This window comes from Bufo gargarizans, chromosome 5, assembly GCF_014858855.1.
Source record: "Bufo gargarizans isolate SCDJY-AF-19 chromosome 5, ASM1485885v1, whole genome shotgun sequence".
NCBI lineage: Eukaryota > Metazoa > Chordata > Amphibia > Anura > Bufonidae > Bufo > Bufo gargarizans.
The window spans coordinates 333,518,120-333,540,948 of record NC_058084.1 but is presented as its reverse complement, the minus strand read 5'-3'; the positions used below and the strand labels follow the sequence as shown (position 1 = coordinate 333,540,948).

General features: G+C 42.4%; 1 protein-coding gene across 2 annotated transcripts in view; it reads right to left on the bottom strand.

Annotated features, from left to right (window-relative positions):
- Positions 1 to 5,179: 5,179 nt before the first annotated feature.
- The window catches only part of GMPR (guanosine monophosphate reductase), a 77,510-nt gene continuing 59,860 nt past the window's right edge, over positions 5,180 to 22,829 (bottom strand). The window contains exons 9-10 of one of the 2 annotated variants that reach the window (XR_006390088.1): positions 7,268 to 7,531; positions 5,180 to 7,221 (exon numbers count right to left, since the gene is read on the bottom strand). Coding sequence is in view for 1 of the 2 variants with exons in the window: in XM_044295072.1 (XP_044151007.1) it covers positions 7,351 to 7,531 (181 nt within the window). In the remaining variant the exon portion in view is untranslated. Of the gene's footprint in view, positions 7,532 to 22,829 lie in introns of both variants that reach the window. The other variant, XM_044295072.1, reaches the window with a different exon arrangement.

Sequence of the window (22,829 nt, the reverse complement as noted above, 5' to 3'; positions counted from 1 at the left end):
GTATTTTCCCCTAGTCATTGTTTACAATTCGCACTATGCACTTTATATTGTATTGACTGTTAGCCATGTAAGAGTACACTCTGCATGGTTTGGGATTATTTATTGTCATTTGTTTTACTACAGACCATTTAAACGTTATCCTGTGTGGCATCGTGCTGCTCATTTATATGTATGGATATGTAATTTTTACTATTGTGAGTTCAATAAAAGTTTTTGTACTTGTTCAGACTAAGCTGTTCTGAGTCCAGTTTTGGTTTAAAAAAAGGTGTTTTGGAGGGGGCTGGTTGCCAGCCTCCTGCCTCAGGATTATGGCCCATACTAACTTTAAAGAAGACAGGCCGGCCGCACAGCTTAAATCTGTCTTTGGAATTGTATTTTGTTATGTGAGGGTACCCAGATGGCTAGTTTAATTGTATTCGTGTGGTCTGAGTGCCATTCACCTAATGATATGCACTCAGACTTGAGCTATCTGGGAATATGTTAAATGTCTGTGGTTGCTGGGAGGGTGTGACATTGTGTGTTTAAATGGTGATTTCTGTCCTGTTGTCCCCACGTGTGTATTGGCGATCTCCCCTTTGTCCTGAGAGATAATTGGATTATCCCTCGGTTGTCTCTGGGGCAGAAAGGAGGAAACCATGATGCATTGTGGGGATGTGTTGTATCTGTTCGGTGTGTCGCAGTCTCCATTCTGGTCCCCTGGGGGCGTGTCCACCAGATGGGGACCTGCATAAATACAGGCGGGTAGCCCTCAATAAAGTGTTCCTGTTTTATCCTTCATCATGTTGAGACTGGTGTTTGGATAACTGATCAAAACTGGGGGATTGCTATACGCTGAAGATTTGCTATACTCCCCTGGCATAACTACTAGCTCTTGTAAGAGCTGTTCCTGCTCTCTGGCTGTAGGAGAGGTTCACCCACTGGAGCCTGGAGCCTTGTCGTAGGTCCAGCGTGGGTGGAGGATGGTGAGACCCCAACCAAGCTACGGCGGTTCGTGGGGTCTGCAGTGCGTACGGTGTCAAGTGGAGTGCTTGGAGTCCTCGGAAAGCACTAGGAGCATCTAGCAACGGAGGCACTCGGTCGGGGTGCCAGGCGTTCCGTTACACTGAGGTTCCTGAGTATGGGCCCTCCTACCTTCAAGGTCGGCCCATGCAGCTAGGAGTTAGGGTCAGGTTAGAGACGCTTTAGGAGGTGACCTGCTCCCTAATCCTGTCGTCCTGGCCGAGCAACCTAACATCTTCTGGCATCGCACGGCTGAGGGTTTTCCCCATCCTCAGCCGTGACACTTTCCAGCTGAGGTCAAACATGAAACCCCTATCTTGCCATTTACATCAAAGAAATACATGGCCTAATCCATGTTTGGGCCACGTGCTTCCTCCTGAAAACTCAGGCCATGTATATGCTTCCACGGTATCAAAATCAAATAGATCCCAGCTCAGTAATGAGGAGCAATTAGATAACTCGAGCCATCCTACTATTTCCTCCGCCATGTTTGGACGGAGTGGATGGAGGTAATATGAAATTGCTAGGATGCATGCCCCAAAAAATATTTTAAGACTGTGAGGAATATGGATTGAAATTTACTGTCAGCCATGTCCCCACAGCCACCATTTGCTAAAAGAGAGCAGAGGTAGTAAACACCACAGGAGGGCCCTGTTTCAAAGCCCCAGCCATATGGTAGGGAACTTCAATTTAACACCCCATTCAGACAGCATGGATTCTGCAGGAAAACCTCCCGGCAGGGAGTCTAAGCCATTCCCCAGTTCAATCAAATCTAGCAGACAGCATGGAACAGGCGATTTATAAGGAATTATGCCCGGCCATCACAGGCACAAACCGGATACATATTTGTGTCCTGGTAGCCACGATGAACATGCTTATGGTCTTAGTTTGGTGGTGGGATGCCAGGGAAGGGAGATATACATATCTCCCCACAGAAACCAAATAACAGTACCATGTTTGGACTCTACTTGTAGCCGGGACCCAGGCAGATCCGTTGGTCCCAGAACCATCTCCCTGTGACCTTTTGGCCTGGAGCTATGAACCCTAAAGGGTTTTGTGGGTCATTTGCTGCCAGCCCAGCAGAGGGAAGGTGGACCCCTCCCAAAGGCCGGAAGGGGAGGGCCTAGCTACAGGTTAAAAGGTTTGTGCCAGCAAGTGGGCGTGTCTTTTCTCTGAAGAAGGGTCACATCGTGCCATGTGTTTAGAGGGACCTGCAACCAGCTGACATCACTGCCCTCAATGTGAATACAGCAAAGAACTAATCATAACCCAATGGAACATTTATCTACCCGGTAACTGACTGGTGCTCTGTGTAATCCTGTTTGTACCATATTACCTGTATTTGTAACTTCAGACCACTATATATTCTGTGTGTATAGTGTTATATCTAGTGTCCCCTTAAGGCGATTAAATATATAATTTAATCTTCTGCTGTCTTGTATCTCAAACACAAATCCCCAAGTCCGTGTTTCGGCCTAGTTATAAGCTACCGCGGGTTGGTTTCTGACCCCATATAATCCCGTTAGCAGACAGGGCTTATATCAAACGAGAAGCTGGTGGCAGATTACCCGGGCTGAGAAAGTGCGGTTTCACTGTGGCAGTGAAACAGCTCTCTCAGCTTGTTGCCTCTCTGTGCCCCCGTGGACAGGAGGTGTCTGACCTTACATGCTCCTCCAGGAGGGCATAACGTCACGTCTTGGTAACCAGGGACCATACCGGGTTGTGGGGGAATCTATAGACCCTTTTTAACACATGTATGGAAAAAAGCAAACTGTCATTTCTTTGGTGATCACTAGCTGAGAGATTGACCGATATTTACTTTTCCCCAGGCAACTGGACTTAACTGGTGCGTAATGTATTAAGTTATGTTTTTATCCCTTTTTTTCCACTGTTATTTTGCCCTATACAGTATGTATATGTTTGTATATTTTATGTTGTATTTTCTATGACAACACCATTGTTTGTACACATTGTCCTTTTTTATATTAAAACTTCACTTTACTAAGAGCCTTCTTGTGTTCTAACGATTCCATGACCCTAGAAGAAGCGTTACTTATATTGCTTTATTAACCTGTGAATGCTAGCAGTTGTAGAGTGTACTTAGGTGTTATTTAATGCAAGATGTCTCGTCAGCCTCATAGGATGAGTGGTGCCAGCTAATATTGATTAGTTTCAGATGACGGAGTGCTAACAGAAGGAGGTCCGGAGTGACCCTGCAGGCCCCATCCTGACATACCCCAAAAGACTTGCAGCTGGAATTGGCCCTACAAATTATTGACTCAGGGGAGCTGAATGCAAATGCACATCACATTTTCCAGAATTTTATTTATTAAAAAGTTTACTCTATTAGAGCTGTATTTACTAGAATGTGGAAATGAGAGGTTTCTGATTCAGCTCTGCTATTTCTGGAGTACTCGAACCTGCATGCCTCTAGCACTCCCACACATGCAGTCAGGCTTGATTCCTCACTACCACAGTCAAGACAAATGCTGCTGAACATTTTAATTAAATATATGTACATCATGTAGGATTATTCCGTGGTCTAAAATAAGAGACAAAGCAGCCGCATTGTAATTAAAATGGCAAAGATAAAATCACTTTAAGGCTGTAACAGACTGAAAACAAGCAGTAGATTCTCTTTAGCCACCATCTGTTTAAGCACCCTTCAAAATACTGTGCTGATCGACAATGAGGAGCCACTCAAGCAGCAAAAGGTCTTGCCGGATTGCTTGCAACATTAAGTACCTAAAGCACGTTTTAATACATGACATTCTATTCTGCCTGAAGTTACACTTGTGAAACAAGCACTGTCTTATGAGTTTATAGGCAAAGTAAACCTTAAAGGGGTCTCTGGAAATTAGTTAAAATTACCGCAAGCAAGGACTGGTTAACCCCACTTGCAGAACTTGCAGAGGGGTTAGAGCCTCAGCACATATTACACTGTTTTACAATAGAAGGTAATGATGTGATCCTGTCTATGATATGCTATCATGGTCGAGCAGCCTAACAGGAACAGTGCTTAGGCCTGAAGGACTGATTCCGCTGTCCTTGAGCAGGTGAATATAAGAAAGAAAAAAATAATCACTGACTTTCTTTCACTGAGCAACAATGTAATAGCTCTAAATAGAACAAAACTGTAGATTTCCTTTTCAACAATTGTTGTACTTAGTGTGTATAATTAACACAAGGTACCAAAACCCATAATATTGCTGAATCAAATGGTCACTGTACTTTCAACAAACATTTTATAAATGAATAGTACAGGTGAATTTAAGAAACTTTGTAATATACGGTATCTTATGACAGACACATTTTTTTTCTTCCTCTAGCAACTCATACTCCTCACCCCTCCTATCATCATAGATTTTGTGGGTATCATGTATGTGTATGTGTCTTTCTCACTGCACATCACTACATCACCCCTCCCCTCCATAGACCTCCATGGGCAGCATGAAATCTGATCTCTCAGTGAGCTGATAGCTCTCCTGTCTCTAAAGATAGAATTAGGTCTGTATTAGACCTTTCAAAGGGTTTGCCAGATTATCGCAAACAAGCCTTCGTAGGAACACTCATTAGCGATAATCTGCCTGTGTAAAAGTGCTGCCAATTACCTGATGAACGAGCAAACATCGGACAATCGCTTATTTTATGAATGCTAAAAAATAGTTTGCTGGTAGCAAATCATGCTGTCTAATCACACTCTGCTGCCAGCAAAAAAATTATTCTGTATGGGGACAAGCAATGGCATTAGCAATCGCTCCTCCCCATACTATGGAGGAGATCACTACATGCAATAGCAGGGGGCTCCTTCACTGGCAAGCAGGCGATTGTTGGCAAGGAACTACTCCTTCCCGACAATCGTAATGCTCATCTCTAGGTCTAATACAGCCCTTAGCAAAGAATGGGGCATTTTTCTCTGATAAGATATATTACATAGTTTTTTATATTCACCTGTACTATTGCTTTATGCAAAGTTTGTTGTATAAACTTTGACAGTGACCATTTAAAGGACTTGTTGTAGTGGTATCTTATTGCACATGAATACTGATTAGAAGACCTAAGTCAATAGCGATAAGGAATCTTCCTATTGTAGAACAACTGAAGATTACCTATTATCTTTATTGATGTTCTTTTCAGCGTGGATCTTTAATTTATAGTTACAGTTAGAAGAAAATGTAAGGTTCTTCCAAAGTGCATGTGTTTAACAAACCATATTTAATAAAGGCACATCCAAAGAAAATATTCTTACATTGCATCTTGACCTCTACATGTCAGGAACCGCTTCTCTTATTACACGGATATTGCAGTTATCTTTCTAGTCATCCATAAATTATCATGGCTGTAAAGTATCTATTGAAACAGCACATAATTGCAAATTTGGCACATGTTTTAATGACCCAAGACTGACATGGTGGAATGAGGACACGTGCTTAGCAGGGACTAAGTTTCAAGAGAAACATGATAGTGAAACAAATGCAGATTGCATTGTTTTTTTAGAAAAATCTCTAGGGTATGCTGAGTGAATGTTCACATGAGTGATATTAAATTAAATATGATGCTGTCATACAGTGAATGTTACAAAGCATGAACATACAGGGTATTGATCATGTTATGTAGAAAAGATGCATAGCTCATTCCAGTCACATAATATTCTTGACTGCAACCCACTGGACATTGCAGATCATCCTTGTCCAGCAATAATGATAATCTTTTCAGCAAATTACATCATGTTTATTAGCAATATACAGCAATATACCATGCATATAAGTATTTTTATTATTTGTATTACTTTTCAATGTAAATTTTGAATGATATAGCCACTTTTTATATTATACCTGTTAAAAGGAAGAAATGAAAGAGTAAACTGAGATATTTGACATGGAAACCTTCATACTTTATAAGGGCCATTCAATTGTTTGCAGACATTCCTTTCTATCTTCCTCGACGAAATGAAAGTGTGTCCAGAGGAACATGTTACCTTCTTATTGGAACAATGGATATGCGGATCGGTTGAGTTTAGAGATGAGGTCCACCATCTACTTACAGAGAGAAATGGGGGATATCCACCTGTGGAAATGCTTGGCGGCTGATGGTCAACCCCCTAAATCATAACTAAAAAAAAAAAAATCTGTAAAGCTACCACTTTTGACATTGCCAACCACATTACCAGGATCAGCTGACAGAAGTACCAGAGGATCTTTGGATGGGACCAAGTTTTCAGCAGAAGACAACTCTATTTAAAGCTTATTTGAAGACCATCCCTTGTTGCTAGTGTCAATAAATAAATTAAAATAAAATAAAAAGTGGATATGCATGTTTTCTATATAGTTTGATGGTAGGCAGGCACTCCTCTGGTGGGCCAAACACAATCCTGGTTGACTATTAGCACAAAAGGTTTAATTCACTATTTTGTGTAATTTATCAACATTTTACCAGTGTATAAAAGAAAAAAAGTTGTTACATTTTAAAAATTCTAATTTACTACAATATTAACCCATTCGGTAACACACGTATTGTGTTCAACATTTCTATAGAGTATTAGGGCCTTAGGGCTGAGAACATAGATTCCAATGATAACATCGTCTGGCATATTACTGTGACCTTTATGAACATGATTTTAAGGGGGAAATGAAGGCCACAAATTGGCCACAAATGACTGGCAGAACTTTTCTAATGTACATGAATGCACGTTTCTATGACAGAAGTTAATGCATCAAATTAAATACAATCAGTGGGTCATCAGTGTAAGTTAAATTATTCTAAAATGTGAAATAAATAAATACACATTTGTCTGTAAAAAAAAAATTAATATGTGTTACGTAGCAAGTGCTGTGTGCACTGTCTATAAACTGGTTCTACCTATGGTTACTAAGATCCTCAGGGTATGGCCTAGTTTCCTGATGCAGTTTTGGAAACCAAACAAGATCATAAAAGGAGACCAAGTATTAAGGGCAGATACAACTTTTCCTCTTTATTGAATTCACTCCTGGTTTTAGCTTCTAAAACTGTGTCAGGAAACCTGAACATGTGGCCATAGCCTAAAAGTCTGGTGGGATTTAAACCAGAAACCAGATTACAAATGATGATGTATCTACTGCACTGATCTTCAACCTGTGGAGGCACTCTAGTGGTTTTAAAAACTAAAATTCTTAGCATTCTAAGAGTTGTAGTTTTGCAATCACTGAAGAGCCTCAGTTGGAACACCATTGATCAACTGCATAGAGTTTGTCATTATGTTTACTTGGTGTTTGGTTTATTTTGTGAAATGTTTATCCTTTACCAAGGAAAAGTTTTGTGGAATTAACAACTGGACAGCTCTGTGATGAACTTAGCATGGAAACTGCATATACATTAAGAAAATATCTGGTTGAATTGCTGAGTCACGCGGATAAAAGTTGTCCTCCTGCTTAGCTCTTTCAGCTTGGCAGCTCCTACATATGTGCAAGTGGATCGCAGTCCTCCTAAGATGTCTCGAACAGTGTTATTCACGTCTCCTCTGTAAGGAACCTCCACTGTCCTGCCTTCTGATGCCCTGGAAAGCAAAATATATAAGGAACATGATCCAGGATAACGCGCTTCAGTCACATTTATTTTACCAGCAGCTCTGAAAAAGAGTTAACTGTAAATGTGATATATAAGGAATTCCTCCTGCATGCTAGTGAGCTGTCACAGGAACTGTCAGATAGTTGTCAGTACTAGTTAAGGTGATTGATAGTAATGCATTTTTTAACAAGTGCGGTCCATTATGCGATGTAATTATATTTTCCTGTCAGTGAATGCAAGTAACTCCCTGGAGCGGTGAAGGGGAGGGGGCATAACAAGGGGAATATAATCACATTGCAGGTGAGAGAGAACTAGTTAAGAGGACCGAGAAAAGAAGCACCAAGACAAAGAGCAGGTGAAGAGAGAGGAACAAGGCAGTGAAGTTTCTATAGCTATATAAAACTTGCCAACTCAGTAAAAAAAAAAGTCATCCATTAAAGCTTTTCACAGATCATATCTGCCGATGTAGGTCAAGGAGAATTTTGATTGCAGGACTGCTTTAAGGGGGTATTCCTGCCATCAACACTTACATCTATCCACAGGATAGATGATAAATATTAGGTTGCAGGGGTCTGACCCATAGATGTCATCCACATCAACCACTAGAACAGGAGACCCCAGTGTCCTGTACTTCTTCACAACACATCCACAGTAGGCAGGAGATCCATGGAGTGATGGCCGAGCACTAAAGCTGCCACTCCTACACTTAGCAATGTAGGAGTAGCACTTTAGGAGTAGTTGTATGCAGCTGTTCACATATCTCCTCTAGAATGCTATAGAGTGGAAATACACGTGCATGCATGCTTAATACAAGTTAAATTGTGAGTAAAATGTAAAATTTACAAAATTAAACATACACATACAACACCTCTATAAAGTTGCCATGCTGTCCCCAAGGGCTTCCTCTGATTTAATTAAAAGTTTAATTTAGTTAGATCTGGAGTTTTGTAGCAGAAAAACAGATATCCTACAACTATCAAGATATATTAAGAAATTTATCAGCACCGAATAATTTGCAGTTGGTAATTTTCTTTAAAATTGTATTTCAGTATATACAACCATGAAAGGACAAAATGGCTGCAAATTCCAACCAGATGTGTTTTTTTTATCTACTAATGTCTACTTGAAAACTGACAACTGACATACTTGCTCCTCTCTTCAGGTTCTCATACACATTAAATAATAATTGCACAACCATTTCTGGCCTTGGGGGACACATTCCCAGATTGAACCTCAAGGGCCTCAATAAAACTTTGAAAGGTATTATTAGGCTACTTTCACACTCGCGTTTGGTGCGGATCCGTCATGGATCTGCACAGACGGATCCGTTCAGATAATGCAACTGTCTGCATCCGTTCAGAACGGATCCATTTGTATTATCTTTAACATGGCGAAGACGGATCCTCTTGAACACTATTGAAAGTCAATGGAGGACGGATCCGTTTTCTATTGTGCCATATTGTCTCATAGAAAACGGATCCGTCCCCATTGACTTACATTGTGTGTCAGAACGGATCCGTTTGGCTCAGTTTTGTCAGACGGACACCAGAACGCTGCAAGTAGCTTTTTGGTGTCCGACTTCAAAGCGGAATGGAGACGGAACGGAGGCAAACTGATGCATTCTGAGCGGATCCTTATCCATTCAGAATGCATTAAGGCAAAACTGATCCGTTTTGGACTGCTTGTGAGAGCCCTGAACGGATCTCACAATTCTCCTTTACTCCTTTCTAGAGTGCCACACAAGAGTCAGGTGTCCCCCTTTCTGCCTATATACAAACATGGACAAAATGATTGGTACCCTTCCATTAAAGAAAGAAAAAAACACAATGATCACTGAAATAACTTGAAACTGACAAAAGTAATAATAGTAATAGTAATAATACATTTCTGAAAATCAGACATTGCTTTGGAATTGTGGTTCAACAGAATAATTAAAACAAATAATAAAACTGGCCTGGACAAAAAAGATTGAAAATAATTTGACCATAGGGGTATGTTAAACTAAGGTGTGTCCTGTAATTAGCATCACAGATGTCTTCAAACTTGTAATCAGGGTGAAAAGTAGTTACTGTACTGTTTGGTATTGTGGTGTGTACCACACTGAACATGGACCAAAGAAAACTAAGGAGAGAGTTGTCTCAGGAGATTAGAAAGACAATTATAGACAAACATGTTAAAGGTAAAGGCTATAAGATCATTTCCAAACAGCTTGATGTTCCTGTTACTACAGTTGCACATATTATTCAGAAGCTTAAGGTGTACGGGACTGTAGCCAACCTCCCTGGACATGGCCGCAAGAGGAAAACTGATGACAAATTGAAGAGACTATAATATAAATGGTAACCAAAGAGCCCAGAACAACTTCCGAAGAGGTTAGAGGTGAACTTCAAGGTGAACGTACATCAGTGTCAGATCGCACAATCCTTCGCTGTCTTAGTAAAAGTGGACTTAATGGAAGACGAGGGAGAAACCACCATTGAAAGCAAATGATAAAAAAAAACGAGATTGGAGTTTGCCAAAATGTATATTGACATGCCGCAAAGCTTCTGGGAGAATATTCTATGGACAGATGATAAAAAACTGGAGCTTTCTGGCAAGTCATATCAGCTCTATGTTCAGAGATGCAAAAATGAAGCATATAAATGTAATAATACTCTACCTACTGTAAAACAGAGGAGGCTCGGTTATGTTTTGGGGCTGCTTTGCTGCATCTGGCACAGGATGTCTTGAATTTGTGCAGGGTACAATGGAATCTCAAGACTATAAAGATATCCTGGAGTGAAATGTGCTGTCCAGTGGCAGAAAGCTTCATCTCAGTCATAGGTCATGGGTCCTCCAACAGGATAATGATCCAAAAAAACACATCCAAAATATCTAATAATGGCTAATATCAAAGCATTGGACTATTCTGAAGTGGCCTTCTATGAGCCCTGATCTAAATCCTATTGAACAACATCTGCTGAAGATGTTAAAACATACAGTTTGGAGAAGGCACCCTTCAATCCTGAGACAGCTGGACCAGTTTGCTCACAAGGAGTGGGCTAAAATACTTGTGGACACGTGCAAAAGTCTCATTGATAGGTAAAGAAATGCTTGAAAAAGCTTGATTGCAGTGATTGCCTCAAAAACAAGCCTGTCGGTCACTAGATGGTTGGGGACTAAAAAGAATGACATTGCAGGTTGCATGGGGCCCTCAGACCACTGCACTCCAGCATTACATGAATGTCAACCAAACCTGCCAATTTTGGCAGGCCTAAAGTGTATATGGGTGTGCCAACTCTCCCCTAGTAGTGTATGGCATGTCATTTTGTTCTCATGGGTAATAGCAGGTATATTCCAGACGCTAACTCAACTCTCCTCATTGAAAAGACACCTGCCTTTTGTATGAGAAGGATGGGGAGGAATAGCTGTTGGACAAATGAATGTCTAGTAGCTAAAGACCCTATTAGACTGCACGATTATCCAGCCAATTATTAGGAACAAGTGTTTATAGGAATTGGTCCATATTATCGAGCAGCTGAGCAGTCAATGAACATCTCCGTGTGTCATCAGAAAAATGCTGCCGTTAATCCGTAGAACTGAATGAGTGAGGAATGACTGCGGAAGCAATCCGTCCTGCCACAGTCAGATGTGATTGGCTTGGGCAATCAGGCCGATGCAAACGAGCGCTTAAGGATATGTTAACATCCTATGGTGTATGCCCACCTTGAGTGTTAATGAGTGGGAAATAACCTACTAAGTAAAATATAAAAATAAAAATTTCTGTCTTATCATCTTGTCAAAAGGGACTCAGCACAATACTTTCCCAAAGGCTGCATAAGGGAATAAATTAGCTGATGAAGAACATAGCATCAGACTGCAATACATGGCAAATCCTGTGAGGTATCATCGATGACAGGCTGGAGTGCATAAATATGTCTTGACACTATCCTCACACTTCACCGCTACGGAAATGTAAAAGAGAAAAAAAGTCTGCCTGGGGAGGATATACTATACACTGGGCTTTTTCTTCACCTAATTATCTCTTTACAGTTTGTCACATGCCCATGCTCAGCTATTAGCTCTGGTTTTATATATATATATATATACTGTTTATATAGGAATGTATACCTGCACTGCATTCTTGTATCTGTTGCAGTTATATTTGTATATTTGTGCCAACAGAAAAAAAATTTAAGGAATGAACTCATTGTTTTATTGAGTTTACTACCATTCAAGTGCATATCACTGACTTGTAAAGTCTGCAGTGACCAAAATTAGTCGGGGAATCTTTTCTTTATTATTTTAGGTTGATCTCCAAGATCCTCTACGGCTGTTTCAGGCCATGCTGGATGTTGTAGTTCTACAAGAGCTGGAGAGCCACATATTTAAAACCATTGCTATATGCTGGTCTCATGTCATTCTATATTTGGGGTAATGTAAACCCATGCACTGACTACCTTGTGAAATTGTATTGGGCTTGTGCTCATACAGACACAGCCTTACAAATCAGTAATAACTGCAATTTAAAGTATAGGACTAAAGGTTAGGACTAAACAGTGGCCAGATTCTGTGATCAGATGGGAGATGGGTTTAAGACAACCTCATACTCTTATTACACAATGTACCCAATTTGGAGTCACATGCTCTAGCTCTTTCCTAAGATAGTAGAGCTAAAAAGATAACACAAAAAAAAATTATAATCAGTAAAAGTCCATAGTGAGACCTGAGAAGCGTCTTGGACTCACAATAACAACGTAAAAAACATCCAAGGAAAAAAGAAGACCCATATGGCACAGTTGTATGGGACATAATACTCATTAGAATTTTTGGCAATAGCTAAACTACCTGGAGAAATCTGTGATAACTAAATCAAGTTCAATAAGATTTGGAGGCCTTGGATGTAGTGTATGGAGCAAGAAGATGGGCAGTAAAAGTATGTTAAGGGTTTTTATTTATTTTTTTCCCTCTTCTATTTCTCCTCCATTCGTCTTCCCTCCATGGGATGGTGAAGGGTGGTTGTTGGGTATTATTTGTAATGTGAAATTCGTTTCTGTGTGATACAGATAGCCCTTTGCATGGATTGTGGTGTTATTTTTTTGTAAATTCTTTATTTATTGCATACTAGCAGAAGGATCCGGCTTCACGCGGGTATATTTCATCTATTTCACTTAATGTTTTTCGTTAAAAGATATCAACAGTATCTCCCATAACAGTGAACTACACAGCCCCCTCACCCCTTAACACTGCCCCCCCCACAGTGCCCAGCCTTCTTAAAATGGGACCTCCACAGCACCCCTCCCTCTTAACTTTGACCTTCACAGCAGCCTGCCCCTTTAATAGTGAGTTTCACAGCACCCTACTCCCTTGACAGAGTCCTCCTCAGGGGCCCGCCCCCTTAGCAGTCACCTCCACAGTGCCCGCCCCTTTAACAGTGACCTGCAAAGTGCCCGCCCTTTTAACAGTGACCTCCACAGCAAGTGCCCCTTCAATAGTGGTCCCTGCCCCCTTAGCAGTGAACTCCACAGTGCCCACCCCTTTAACAGTGACCTCCACAGCGGTCTGCCCCTTTAATAGTGGCCCCTTATCCATTAACAGTGACCTGCACAGCAGCTGCCCCTTTAATTGTGGCCCCTGACAACTTCACAGTGTCCTCCACAGCTCCCCGCCCCTTTAATAGTGGCTCCTGTCCCCTTAACAGTAACTTTCACAGTGCCCTGCCCCTTTAAGGCTAGGGCTACATGACGACATGTGTTGCAAGACATTTTGTCGTACCAATGTGACGCAACAATTTTTATAATGATAGGCTATGGTGTCGCACCGCGACATGCTGCGACTGCGACATGACAAAAAAATCCATCCAACATGGATGCATGTAGCAGTGACTGGAGTAAAACTGTGTATGTGGAGACTAAGGGCCTGCGAGCTTCTGTTGGCTGATAAGGGACATGTGACTGTGTGTATGGTAGTTGAGATATGAAGAGAAAGACTTGCAGGCTTGTATTGGCTAATGCAGGTCATATTTTAGGAATATCTCAGAAACGATACGTCCTAGAGAGCTGAGACCCCCACAAGATTTATTTCCAGGTAGCAAGGGATGTGTATACCAAGTTTCGTTGAAATCGATGGTTGTGTTTTTGAGTGATCGCGGAATATACACACATACATATATATATACACGTCTTTCTTTATATATATAGATAAAAAGGATACAAAAGAAAGGTGAATAAAGTAAATGACAGGACGTTTTTAATCATAAAGGCCAAAGGCCTATTTAGCTAGAAATATTGCATCCTTCATTCCATCTCTACTTGAAAAGAAAGAAAAGCCTCTGAGGTAAATAAAGTAAGAACAGTAGAAATCAAGTAGATGGCAGGGCCACAAAATTCATCACCAGCAGTCATCTCAGTAGCTACATTGCTAGTAACAGCACATTGGATAGATTAGGACATCTGAGGCCCTCAATAGTGAATGTCAAAGGAGAGATATCTCCACAGAATAAAAAGAAATAAATAGACAATTAAACAAAACAAAAAACTCTGCCTCCTGGCAATAAATGCCTAGTGCTAGGCAATGCCACCAAATACGTGATATGGACCCTGATGCCTGTTTATAACACCAGCACAGATCACTATCAGCAAAGTTGTACTTATATAGAAACTATAAGTTATAGTAATAGTAATAGTCTAGAACAGATTTTCCTGTACCCTACACATCTGGACACTCCATGGGATAGGGATAATATATGCTTAATCTGCTCAGGTGTAAAATAGGTATTCAATTCCCCCTCACATTCTACTATGTAGGCTGGCTTTGCTAGGGCAAATGATAGCAATAGGCCTGAATACATTCTGGAGAGTATTTAGGAGGGCCTGTGGGGAGCTGTGTAAAGTTCTCCAACCATTGGGATCTGGATAAGGTGATTATCTTTGCTTCTGGAAAATTGTGCACAATTGCTCAAAATTAAGCCATTCTAAAAGAGATGGTGGGCCATAGCCCTCCTCAGTCAAAAGGTCACCTAAAACAAGGTCTCCACGAGACTTCTCCAGCCTACCCACGTCCATTCCCTCTAACCTCCTCCAATTGTCCTGTGTAGGGTTAGTAGTTTTTTCTAGGAGGGAGCTTAAGACATATTTAAGGCCATTTCAGATTGGCATACCTTCAATAATCGTCTAATGAAGGCGTTAGAAAGTGTTTAAACTGGTGGCATGGGAGTTTTCACCCAGAGGAGTTGGTCATACTCTCTACCCAGCAGCTCCCTCTCCATATCAGTATGTGGAGCATCCAATTTGGGGTTAGCCGTTTGTGTTCATCTTTGATAAGTGTATAGCCTTGTAATATAGTGTTATATCAGGTAATGACATCCCTCCTAGAGATTCTTTGGGGCCAAAAGGGAATATGGCAGTGTGGTTTTACCTTTATTCCACAGGAACCTAGAAAACAGATGCTGTACTTGCCCAACATACCTGTTTGGGAGATCAAGGGGAAGGGAGTGACATATATATCAAACCTGAGCTAGAATAAACATGATGAGTACTTTTTTTTTTTTTTGTCCTATCCAGGAAATCAAGTGAACAGTAAGATTAGCAATAAATTTCCTAGCTAGGGGTGGAGGATAATTTTGTTTAAACAGATCTGTTAAATTAGCAGTAATCTAGATACCCATGTATGTTATTTAGGTCAAGGGCCATTTAACGGGGGAGGAGATTTGTACAGATTTAATGACATCAGGTGTGACAGAAATATCTAAAGCTTCTGACTTTTCTAAATTAATTTTAATGCTTAAAATGGTATGGAATTCCTTGAAAGTTTTAAGTATACTAGGAAAACCTAGTGCGGGGTTTGTAATGAAAACAAGATCATCCGCAAAAGCCACTATGGTGTGGACATATTTACCTACATGGGGACCCTGCATATCTGGCATTTGCCTAATCTTCAGAAAAAGAGTTTCCATCAGGAGAATGAACAAGGTGGATGACAGGGCAGCCCTGCCTGGTTCCATTTTTAATATAGAAAGGGTCAGACAGTGTACTATTTATCTGGATCCTAGCACTAGGAGACAATATGGACAATACCGTTTTCATATATCCCCAGTGAACCCGATCAAAAGCTTTTTCAGCGTCTGTACTAATGAGGACATGTAGTGTACGGGAGAGTAATACCCCGTCACTACTGAAGGGTCACTTGGGTACTGTCGTTCCCCCTGTATTTTTGGGGAGGTTGGTATAGAATATCTTATAATGTCATGCTATGTATTTTCCTGTTACTGTGAAACGTGCATTTGCAGGCCGGCTAGGGTGTAGTTCCAGCTCTGAGTCACTAGAGGGAGCTAGAGAACCCTAGGATATATAAGGCCCAGTCAGGAAGTAATAGCAGGAGACAGACTGTGGGAGCAGAGGTCAGAAATGATCCTGTGTCTGAGAGAAGGCCAGGCTATGGGCCTGTGAGAGCAGAGCAGGCCTGAAGCCTGCCGGCTAGGAGAGGGTAGTAAAGGCCCTGTAACCGGGTTCCGGATCCAAGGAAAAGGTTCCCCTCCTGAGTCACCATCCGTTCAGCTGAAGCAGCATAAGCGAGCCACAAGCCAAGACACAGATTACCACAGAGGCCGATCAGATAAAGCGAGAGGTACTCAAGATAACAGAGGAGGTACTAGATAAGGACAGCTTCAAGGGTACGCCAGATAAAGGGCATTAGACCTTGGAGAGAAAGTCACATGTAGCAGGACCAGTCAGGAATAGTGTGCAAGCCGCCTGTACTGCATCTCCTGTAATCAACACTCTGTATAATTCATCGCTCAGACCGGCCTTTCTGTAATGTCAAGAACCATCTGTACTCTTCTAAAACCAACCGTCTTTTATGGAACTGTGCACTACCAGTGTCCGTGTATTATCCTGACTGATATTCAGTAAAAGTTCCAGTTTTTGTTGGCTATCCTGTGCTTGCTTCATTCTTCCACCATACTTTACACGGCGTGTCACCGTTTAATTGACACTGGCGTCACGAACTCTTTAAACTACCTGCCTGTTCCAGTATTTGCCCCAATTGAAGACGACAGTGGATCCCAGGTTAGTGGTCAATCTGCACTACAAAGCCCAGCATACACTACTGACCCCCTGGGACACTGCATCGCTCTTTTTGGCGTCACGAACAGGATACGCATACTTCTACAGTGCAGAGAAGTGTGAACTGTGTGCTTTGAATATTCCACCACCGTATTACAAGGACTGTAACCTTTATTTCTGAAATCTGTGGATTACAATTGCGCCTGGGAGGAATCAAAGACGCTATACTGTGTTGCGCTACCCCCAGAGAGAAAATCGCATTTGTGGACTGTGTTTTACTGGACTTTTCATCATCCTGCTTGCTGTCAGTGAATTGCAGCATCAGGACATCTAAAATGGCCGCCGGCGCCATGAGGCTTTTTACTGCGCCATCAGGATGTGCAGAGGCGCGAAAATTTGGCGCCGAAACCTTCCCAGAAGAAGGAGGAGACGATTGCCCTGGAGCGCCACCCACCTTGAGGAGTGACGACGCGGCTGACTACTTTGAAGAGTTACGCCTGGGAGGCGGGGCTCAGATGGAGATAGACTGGCCCAGTGTGTGGGAGGAGTCAGAGTCGATGCAGCAACCAGGAAGAGAAGAGATGGCGTGCGCTGCAGAGAGAGAGGTTGAGACCACGTGCGAGTGGGGCGCCACTCCACCGGACTTTCCGGAGTTGGGGCCGTGGGATCCTCTAGCCTGGACGGCCACCCCCTGGGCCCAGGCCATGGATCTAAGCATCACCCGACCTGAGTCCCCACCGATCCGTCGCCGGCACGCAGAATGGCCGGCTATTATGGAGGAGTTGAGAGCCGCAGTGGCGAAAAAGAACACCAGCCGGAAGAAGCGGTTCGAGGAGATGGCTAAGTCCATACAGGGAGACTCCTTTCCGGGTAAGCCCCAGCTAGAAAGGCGCCGCGGGATCGTGGTGTCCTTTGATAAAGAGAAAGGCTATGGGTTTATCCAGGAGTTGGGGACTGGCCGGGACTTCTATGTCAACCGGCGATCGGTAAAACGGCACTACCTCCCAGAGCATCTCCACAATCTAACTATGGGGGAGATCATAGAATACACCCCTGCCGAAAGTCTAAGGGGCCCCTACGCCACCGCAGTGACTCGCCCGAAGGCGCCGGCTGAGAACTGGGACTCGGGGAAAGAGAGGTCAGAGCCAGTTGAGACAGGGAGAGCGCATGTGGAAAAGGCCCGGACCACCCATCTACAGAACCAGACCTACCTCAGCCCCGACGTTTTCTGGGAGCCCATCGTGCTGCAGGGGCTGGAGGAGCGGTATCCCCCTCCGGATGCAGTGAGACGAGAGGAGGAGAAGGAGCGACAGGACAGCTGCCGGAGAGCAGAGGAATGGGCTGAGGCCCGGCGCCAAACCGCAGCTGCCATTGTTACCCCAGCGGCCGGACCCCCTGGACCTCCGGTAGATCCGACCACCTGCACTAAAGCGGAACTAGAGGCCCTGCGCAAGCGGGTGTACTGGGTGGCGGACCTTGGCTGCGCTGGAGGCGTGCAGTGGTTTCCATTCCCGAGGACGGAGGCTGAAATGGAGGCCGTGAAAGACAAACCTCCCCCTCTAAAAATTGTCAGGGGAGACGGGTTTCAAATGTGGCCGTCCTTGCCAGAACAACTGCTGCAGGTTCCCTATGTCGACTCGTCATCTGAGGAAGAACATGATACTCGTCTGTGAGTACTTCTGCCTTTTTGTCCATCTCCTTAATGGCCGTTTGTCCCTCCATTTGGCAGAGCTGGTGAAGCTCGCTGCCAGTTACCCACGGCCGGTGGCATCCTAGTTAAAGAATGTGCCACTGTGTATCAATGCTTCCAGTTGCCTTTGTTTTGTTTGGGACATCCGGTTTGCTGCTACAATCCCAGTTGTGCCTTATTTTGCACTATTTTTCCCTTTTTACCCCCATTTCAGGTTGAAAAGACATTTTTATGTCAGCAATATTTTAAAGGGTAAGCAGGACTTGCCAGGATAACATGGCCCTGGTATTGTCAGAGTCCTGTATTGTCATTTTATATATGTGCTGCTGACAGTGTTCAATAACCGGTTGTTTTTATTCACGTCTATGTGCCCAGAGATGGACTTCCTATGTGCAAGCCTCTGAGATGTTGATTTATTTATGGACTTATTTATTGTCATGGACTATCCTGGTTCTTTAAACATCACGCTGTGCCAGGTCAGCGCCCCCGTTCCACTCATTATCCTGAGAAGAAGAGAACGACGCCCCTTGTCACCGCACTTCACCATTTCCAATTGGGTCTGATAAGAGTGTAAATGACATATCTGTATGCATGCATGTGTCTTCCTCTATTTCAGGTCATGATTCCAGTTGGGCGGGCCCTGATGGAGTACGAGGTCGTACTCAGCTTAAAGCAGCGGGGTATGTAGTGTACGGGAGAGTAATACCCCGTCACTACTGAAGGGTCACTTGGGTACTGTCGTTCCCCCTGTATTTTTGGGGAGGTTGGTATAGAATATCTTATAATGTCATGCTATGTATTTTCCTGTTACTGTGAAACGTGCATTTGCAGGCCGGCTAGGGTGTAGTTCCAGCTCTGAGTCACTAGAGGGAGCTAGAGAACCCTAGGATATATAAGGCCCAGTCAGGAAGTAATAGCAGGAGACAGACTGTGGGAGCAGAGGTCAGAAATGATCCTGTGTCTGAGAGAAGGCCAGGCTATGGGCCTGTGAGAGCAGAGCAGGCCTGAAGCCTGCCGGCTAGGAGAGGGTAGTAAAGGCCCTGTAACCGGGTTCCGGATCCAAGGAAAAGGTTCCCCTCCTGAGTGACCATCCGTTCAGCTGAAGCAGCATAAGTGAGCCACAAGCCAAGACACAGATTACCACAGAGGCCGATCAGATAAAGCGAGAGGTACTCAAGATAACAGAGGAGGTACTAGATAAGGACAGCTTCAAGGGTACGCCAGATAAAGGGCATTAGACCTTGGAGAGAAATTCACATGTAGCAGGACCAGTCAGGAATAGTGTGCAAGCCGCCTGTACTGCATCTCCTGTAATCAACACTCTGTATAATTCATCGCTCAGACCGGCCTTTCTGTAATGTCAAGAACCATCTGTACTCTTCTAAAACCAACCGTCTTTTATGGAACTGTGCACTACCAGTGTCCGTGTATTATCCTGACTGATATTCAGTAAAAGTTCCAGTTTTTGTTGGCTATCCTGTACTTGCTTCATTCTTCCACCATACTTTACACGGCGTGTCACCGTTTAATTGACACTGGCGTCACGAACTCTTTAAACTACCTGCCTGTTCCAGTATTTGCCCCAATTGAAGACGACAGTGGATCCCAGGTTAGTGGTCAATCTGCACTACAAAGCCCAGCATACACTACTGACCCCCTGGGACACTGCAGACATGTGGGATCTTTTTCGCTTTGGCATATTATATGGAATGTAGGACTCTATGAACATTATGTTTTCCCTCCAACCCTCAAACAAAACCCACTTGACTGACAGGTAGAAGCCTGTTAGTCATCAGCAGGTGGGCAGGGAGAGCAGGAATGTATGAATAACCATGACTCTTCTCAGGTGGCCGTGACTCTTTTCCAGGCCCAGTCTGCAATAATTGTGATGTTGGTTCTCGGCAACCACTTATCAACTCGCCTGTCTCTACTTTATACTGCCGTTAGTATGGGCAGCACAAAGTTGATGACTGGTTTCCTTTAACATCACAATTAAGCAGTGAGATGGGGTGGTAACTGCCACACTGCTCCTGGTCTTTGTTTACCTTGGGAAGACTAGTTATGCTAGCTTCCAAAGCTTGTTGAGGGAAGCAGGATCTATTAAAGAGTGAGTGGCATTCAAGGTAGCGAAGTATCGGTAACCTTTAATAGTATATAATAGGGAGACCATCAGGCTCTGGGCTCTTGCCCAACGGGATGGTAGAGAGGGCATTCTGCAATTTTTGAATCGTAAAGAAAGTTAGTAACTTATCTTTTATATATGGAATCTAGAAAGGTGGCTATTCATTCCTCCTGTGAGCCAAAACTGTTAGAGGTACTTTGGTCATGAAGTGGATAGTTATACAAAGAGGAGAAAAAAGAGTGGAAGGCTTTGGATATATGAGGAGTAGTGGGTGACTCTCTTACCATCTGGTAATTTGATTGCACTCAACAAATGTTTTATCTTGTCTTTGACGTGCAAAACTGGAAATTACTTTAGTATCTTTATCCTCATGTGCATAGAACCTATGTACATGGCCTTAGCTGTTCTAATATCCAAGACATCTCTTAGGAAACACCTGATTTTAGTTAGATCATGGTGAAAGTATTGTAGTCTATCATGTTTATGAAGTGTTTCCAGGGCAGTGATTTGGGCCACCAGAGAATCAATGGGTTTTTGTCTTTCCTTCTTGACTTGTGTACTTAAAGCTATGAGCTCTCCGCTAATATAGCATTTATGTTTTTTTTTCTTTTGTACAGTTGATATATTCATTAAAGAAATTAAAAGAAAAATCAAGCTTGCGCTTTCAAGGAAATTAATGAAAGGAGATAAGTCAATGATAGCCACAATAAAATGTGAACATGATCACAGCATTAGTGAGGTTAGCAACTATGAGGTATTAATACTCAACCTAAGCCTGCTTAAGTATTTTCTATAGCAGTTTGGTTGCTAAAAGGACATATATCCAAAGACCTAAGTTATAGGGGCAATTAAGTTTACATGCAGCGTAACTATGACTACAGATATGGACACAGTTTGAAATCAAGGACAAGGCCATCGTTAATTAACAGTATGGTCTTTAAGGGGTATTCTGGTTATGTAAAGTTTTCCCCTATTCTATGGATAAGGGTTAACTTTACATAACCAGAATACCTCTTTAAATGTGTTCTTTGTCCTTTATACATAGTGAACCAGGTCATATAACCTCAAGGATATACTGAAACTACTGGGGTCACAGAACTGGCACAGCAGCTGTTATATAGCTTAAAAGCTACAGTAAGTTGGCTAAAATTCACTAATAGATGAGGTAAAGTTGATGATCACTGTAGAAAGCTGAAGGTTGATCATTGGAAAAATTTGTATAAGGAGGAATGGACACATGGGACTCACTATTGAAGGTAGTCATGGAGTAGAGGGGGCTATTTTAAGATTTGCCATGGGGTACCTTTCAAAACCCCTGCATGAATTTTCAGCAGATTATTTTTTGCTTTAGAAAATATTGAATTGGAAAATGTTGATTAATAGACAGCAGATAAAGTACGATACTAATATAGTGTAATATCCACAAATATATAGATTCACAATATCATTTTCTGTTTGAGCTTTTTCTGTCCAGTAAAACCAGAAATGTGTTATACAGTCTGATATCTGGCATGGCGTCTCATGTTAATTACTCATGCTATACTTATTCTAGTTTTTGAAGGGCACACATTCAACCTTCTTTTAAAGCACAATAAAATGACTGCATGTATGTGGGTGGGGTCATAAGTTTCAATTAACTGGCAGCTAATGCCCCCTCAGATCATTTTATTCTAAAAAGATCTATAAGGGTATCATCTATTATTAGGGCTTATTGGGGTGTTAGCAGAGAATTAATGTGCCTAAAGGATATTATTCCAGTGTTCTGATTAAAAGGGTTAATTAACTGTAATGTACAAGTACCTCATAAATGTCTTGCACTTTGGGAGCTGTGGTAAACACTGGACTGCACTGTTTGTTGTCATCTAGAGAATCCTCAGACAAAGTATGCTTAGACAGAACTCAATGTACTCATACCTCATCCCTAATGTGCTATTTGAAACTGTGCCGTCCAGCCAGTCAAGGTCCCCGAGAATCTTCTGAAAGACTGTAAGTAGTGTGCAAACAGCATTACTCTTGTCCATGGACCGTATCTGATATAGCAGCTCAGTCCTATTTAAGTAAATGGGGGTTAGCTGCACTACCATACACAACCCATAGACATAAGTAGTGCTATTTCTGAAAAAATAGACCATTTTTTGTAAGCTCATGCAACCATTTTAAAGGGTTGTCTCATAAAAACAAGCTCTCTTGATGTTGAGGTTGACCAGATTCCTTGGTCTGACTTCAGAAGCTACAACTAATCAGATGTTGCCATCAAGGGAAACTGCAACCAGCAATATATTTCTGCTGCAGTAAAGGTCTTGTATTACATATCGGACATTCAAATAAATGCTCTATCATCTAACACCTGGATAGGCCAAGTCTGTTATGGTTAATAGAAGAGTGTCTAAAGCTGCTTCATTTGCATCATACCTTGTAGAGTTCAATGGTATTT